The sequence below is a fragment of the Eptatretus burgeri genome, chromosome 16, assembly GCF_056783735.1.
Source record: "Eptatretus burgeri isolate ZD-2024b chromosome 16, Ebu_testis_v1, whole genome shotgun sequence".
NCBI classification, from domain to species: Eukaryota; Metazoa; Chordata; class Myxini; order Myxiniformes; family Myxinidae; genus Eptatretus; species Eptatretus burgeri.
Genome location: NC_140976.1, coordinates 51669588 through 51675587, shown reverse-complemented (window position 1 = coordinate 51675587; position 6000 = coordinate 51669588). Strand labels below are relative to the sequence as shown.

At 45.4% G+C, this 6000-nt stretch overlaps 1 protein-coding gene across 1 annotated transcript in view; it reads right to left on the bottom strand.

Moving 5' to 3' along the window:
* Positions 1–348: 348 nt before the first annotated feature.
* Positions 349–6000, bottom strand: part of LOC147011059 (sodium-dependent proline transporter-like) — a 162100-nt gene continuing 156448 nt past the window's right edge. Inside the window, exon 13 of the mRNA XM_085860584.1 lies at positions 349–633. Within this exon, the coding sequence (XP_085716710.1) occupies positions 508–633 (126 nt within the window). The 3' untranslated portion in view covers positions 349–507. The remainder of the gene's footprint in view (positions 634–6000) is intronic.

Below are 6000 nucleotides of genomic sequence, written 5' to 3'. Positions count from 1 at the left end.
GAGAGAGAAAGAGAGAGAGAGAGAGAGAGAGAGAGAGAGAGAGAGAGAGAGAGAGAGAGAGAGAGAGAGAGAGAGAGAGAGAGAGAGAGATATATATATATATATATATATATATATATATATATATATATATATATATATATATATATATATATATATATATATCAACCAACGTATACACACACACACACACACACACACACGCACGCACGCACGCACGCACGCACGCACGCACGCACGCACGCACGCACGCACGCACACACACACACACACAATAATACCCTGTCCTGTCCCTTCAGGAACGGATGAGGCTAAATGATTGCATGCAATAAATTGTTTCTTGGGAAATTGTGAATTTCTCACTCATAAAATATTTTGACTTCCCCTCATACATGAATAACTTTACATGAAGGACAATTGATCTGATTGTTCTTGCCAACTCCACCATAGAGAATATGCTTAAATGGACAATCTTATTCATGAAAATGAGGCATTTGGTGAGATGCATTATCCAGGTACTCCTTGAGCGTTGTGGGGATAGACATCCTCTGCAGGTAGTTCCTCGTTTCTTAGAGGGAGTTCATAACTCTCTATCACAGCAGAAAATGTTGGTTTGATGGATTTCACCAGACGCTGCAAATGAGAAACATTGGGGTCTTGGAAAGATCATTCAGAAACTTTTGGCCAAGGAGATTCCAGTGGAATCATCACTGATTCATTGCAATCTATAATAATAAGTGTGTGTGTGTGTGTGTTTCTTTCTCCATACCAAAACAATAAAACCCAGTGGCCCAAAACTTTAGATGCAGAATAAGGTATTCCAAGGTATTGAATAAATATAAACTGTGTGTTTGGGTAAATTTAAACACCCTTTTGAAGATAACTAAAGGCTTACCTTCAGGAAATGCATATCTTTGGTCAGCCCAACTTCACCTCGCATGGGTCTTACCTGCCATTTTGATTTGGCCGACGAAAAATGCCTCGTCTTGGAATGGGTCATAATGGTTTCTGTACAATCAAGCTATATACCCACGAATCGCCATATACTGTACATCGCTCATCATTGATCCTCACATGTACATATCACTGTATACATTGCAAATCGCTTGCCAAACCAGCTGTTTCGTTATCAACTGATGTTTGTAAGCCAAGGCGGCACAGTGCTTGCTTCAACAGTTTCGTTGGAGTGCTGGCCTGAATACTTAAGTCACTTGATGAGTCCTCTCCAAGCTGGTTGATTTGAACCACCTATTTTTTGTAAATTCCCTCTGTATGATTGCATCTATTTCAAAGTATTAGAGGTGGGGATTGGCGTGTCAAATTTGTCGAACATTTTTGGCCTGGGGAAGGCCATTTTTGGCCGTGTCAACAGAATTGTGAGGAGGAATCGATCTCGGGAAGGGTATAAATAAATTTCTAGAGTGTTGAAGGTTCCCAAGAGCACAGTGAGCTCCACCATCAGGAAAAGGGAAGAATATAGAACAACTCCAGACTTGTTCTGGAGCTGGCCATCCGACCAAACTGAGCAACTGTGCAAGAAGGACCTTGGTCAAAGAGGTGAGCAAGAACCCAATAACCATGCTGACAGAACTACAGAGTTCCTTGGCTGAGATGCGATAACATGGTGGAAGCACAACAGTCTCTGCAGCATTTCAAAAATCTCTGCTTTATGGGAGAGTGGTCAGGTGGAAGCCACTGCTGTGAAAAAGGCACATGACAGCATTCTGGATTTTGCAAAAAAGCATGTGAAACATTTTGAGAGCATGAGGCAAATGTACTGTAGTCTGATGAGAGGAAAAGTGAACTCTTTGTCCTCAATGCAAAGTGCTACATCTGGTGGAATCAGTACACAGCTCATCACCCATCTAACACCATCCTAACCATCAAGCAAGGTGATGGCAGGTTTATGCTATGGGAATGCTTTTCAGTGGCAGGGACGAGGAGACTTGTGAGGAAAGAAGGAAAAATGAATGGAGCCAAGTACAGGCAAATCCTTGAGGAGAACCTGCTTCATAGTGCAAAAGACCTCAGACTGCAGCAAAGATTTATGTTCCGACAGGACAATAACCCCAAGCATACAGCCAAAGCAACACTGGGATGGCTTCAGAACAAGAACGTGAAATTCCTGGAGTGGCCCAGTCAAAGACCAGACTTGAATCTCATTGAGAATCTGTGGAAAGACTTGAAGATTGCTATTCACTGACACTACCCATCCAATTTGACAGGGCTTGAGCAAATCTGCAAGGAAGAAATTCCCAAATCCAGAAGTGTAAAGCTGACAGAGATTTTCCCAAGAACACTTGAAGCTGTAATTGCTGCCAAAGGCAGTTCTACGAGTTATTGACTCAGGGGGTTGAATACTTATGTAAATTAGATATTTCTGTATTTCAGTTCAGGTCAGGGATGGGAGCATGCAACGGAGTTGCGCGTTGCTGCGTCCACTTTCCACCAGTACTGCAGGGGCCTCCATCTGGCCATCCCCCAAGCAGATGCCAAGCCCATCCCCATCTCCTTGAGATGTCGATAAACCTGTTGCAAGCACGAGGCACGTGGTCAGCCCACCGGCCACCTCCACTCATGAGGCTCCCTCATTGAGAGAATCTGGTGAGCAGGATCAGCATCAGGAAAACGAGCCACATGTCCAGACAGCCGCAGCTGACGCTCACGGACTTTGGAGGTAACAAATCTCATTTGAGTCTCTCTCAGCAACCGATCATTGGACACACAGCCAATAATTCTCTGAAGAGACCTGGTACCAAAGGAAAGTAGTCTCCGTCTCATTTCCCTGGTCAGAGTCCAAGTCTCATATCCGCAGAGCAAGACTGGAAACCAATGACCTGAAGATTCGGACTTTCATCCTCAGGCACAGGTACCGACAGCGCCACACCCCTTGAACCAGTGAATTCATGACTCCCCAGGACTGAACCAGATGTTTATTGACCTCTGGCTCACAGCCAGCAGAGATGTGAATATCACTGCCAAGGTAAGTGAATCCCTCTGTGACCTCAAAATTCTCACCACAAACAGGGACAGACGTATTCATGCAGGCATATGTATTTCCAATTGATTAAATTTATTTGTGTGGGTTTGCGAAAGGACAGTGTGCAGAAGAGGCGGGAGTGTAGAAGTGAACTTCCTCTTTTCGTAATTTTGTAATCAATCTGCTTGAATGTGGGCATTCATCATAACTGGAGTTTCAGTTTATCTCTCATATGTAGTCTCAGTTCATCAATGCATCTGCATATTTTAATCACTAAATATTAATTGAATTCATCTCGATACAACTCATTTTATTAGAACTTGAAATCAAATGTAATCACCAGTGTCTTTCTCAAATAAGGTCTTATTTTTGCACTGGAGTCAAGGGACTGCCAGTAAATTTCCCTTTTCCGCGACAGACTTTCGACCTCCATAGTGATAAAATGCTTGCTCGCTGGGTTTTGAGAATGCAGCTCGCCCTCTGTCTGTCCTTACTATCTCATCAATATGTTTGCCATTTGTGTTGACATGCATCTGTGAAAGGAATTGCACCCATGACTTGGAGATGTTGTATGAACTCCGGTCAACCTTGATTATATGTTATTTAACGCAATGCCATTTAATAAATTGTATTTGTAGTCTGCTCGTGGTTAGTCTGTTCGGATTTGTAGCCTGCCCACAGTTAGCCTGTTGAGATTCAACGCGATTAGCTCTTCAGAACCTCTGCCTGCTTGTGCAGTTTTTTATTTCTGCCCGGGGAGATAAGGAGCACCCTCTGGTTTACATCAAGCACTTTCCCCTGTCTTGAAAAGAAAAACTTGTTGACGTTAATCTGGCTGACCCAGCCAAAGTTTGTTGTGGGTTACTATGGTCCGATGTCCCCCTCCCGCTCCTCTCTCCATGGGGATCCTTCCACTTTGCTCTGCACTCAACTTTGTTTGATTCAACATCTATGACAAGTTCAAGCTGTGCTTTCGGCACATCCCCTCCCATCTTTTCTGCTCTCTCCTCAGCCCCCCAATTATCCCTCCCACCTCTTCCCGATTTCTATATTGAGGAAGTTCTTTTAGCTCCGATGAGCGGAGATCAGTGTATGTCTTGCCATCATTGTTCCCATTCAGAAATTACGTATTAAAAATTATCTTTCAATGCACCTCGCCTGAGTGGAAAATTGACACTTGAGATTCACCACACCACCATAACCATTAAGCCAACACCAGATCAGCCTGATATAGCTGCTCAAAGTAACCGGCCCATCGGGTCTTCACTGTGGACTCCTCTGTCAAGAGCCAGCCACACTCCGCTCTGACTGCATTACACCAAGGGATGGGCTTGGAGGAACGCAATGCACAAATTCCCCTGTAAGCAGGACGAGAATCACTTAACCACAGATGATGCTCTACCCACTCATAGATTCCTCGCACATAGGCCTCCTTGTCCACCCTCAGCACATGTACAGATTTACACCTCAACTCCCTGAACAGCTCAGCTCTGCCATTAAGCCTGGTCCAGCGATGCTGGTCAATGGTATCCAGTTAATGGTATTCTTCTTTACCCTATGGTGAGTTCCCAGACATCCACCAGCAACGTCAAGGCTGGTGGTCTTGAAGGCACTCCACAACTCATCAGGATTCCCAAAGCACCCAGAACCCCCACCCAAGTCCCGACTGAGCCTGTTCGCAAACTCCTCAGCGACCCTCTCATCCTTGAGATTGCACACATCCAGTCTCGACTGGGATGGTACCATTCTCCCAGATTTAAGCTGAAACTTCAGAGTTGCTCCTGCAAGCCTGTAGTCGGCATTGAGGAACTGAGAACTCCGGTCGACCCTGCAGTTCTTTATCATTCTCCAGCAACCATCAACGAGCACATGGTCAATTGCCTTTGCCATTGCACCAGCGTTGGAATACCAAGTCCAGCGATGAGCCGGTTGGAGGTGAAATAATGAACGAGCCTACCCGAAATCCATGACTTCTTGCAAAGTCAAGGAACTTAGTGCTGTTCTGGTTCACAGTTCCATACCAATGGGGAGCAATGCATGTATCATAACCAACCCCATCAGTTTCAGTCGATGCATGGAAATCCCCAAAGACTAGAATCGTATCTCGCCTGGGGCACTGATCAACCACAGACTAAAGCAGGGCATTGAATGCATCCTTCACGGTGAGATCACTCGCCTCAGTCAGAGCATATACAGAGACCAAGGAAATGACACCCAAGGAGTGATGAATCCATATTCTCATAACATGATTGTTGACCGGTGTTACCTCAGTTATCATTGGCGTCCTCTTCTTGGACAGAGCTACAGCAACTCCTTGGGCATGGTAACCAGCAGATCGACCAGACCAATAGTAAGTGTAACCAGGAGCCATGACCGAACCACCATCCACTCTCCGAACCTCAGAGAGTGCTGCAATACTGATGTTCAAACGGTTGAGCTCAGATGATCACAGAGACAGGTGATCATCCTCTCTTTGGAAGAGGACATTACAGGAACCCACCAAATTGGGTCGTCTCAGGTGAACCCAAAGAGACCGCCGTCTGATGGCCGACACTTCAGCACCACCCCGGCACAAACTACTGAAATCATATCCAGGAAAATTGCTCTGTGGTTTTCCTCCTGTCATCATAGAGTGGGGGTCCTGAATGCTCTGCCCCAATCCTGTAATCCTGTGAGCTGCCCTGCGGAGGGCAGTTTCACAGGAGGTACTCCCTCAGAGTGGGTTTTCAATTTTATTTGCGTTTTTCTCGTGTTTTGCGGAGTGAAGAGTTTTTCGGTAGCTGGAGTGCATTTCCTGCCACCAACCCCCGAAAATAAAGGAACCCAAGTGCAGGAGGAAGTCCACAGACACAGTTGGGCACTAGATGTGTTTGACAATTGGCTCACAAGTAGCTCCATCCTTTGACAGGTTTTGTTTTTAATCCTGCTGTCTGTCCATATCATACACCCTCCTCATCAGAAAACTTGATGGGGGACACGGTTTAGTCGCTGACAACCCAACCATGAAACATGTTAGTGCA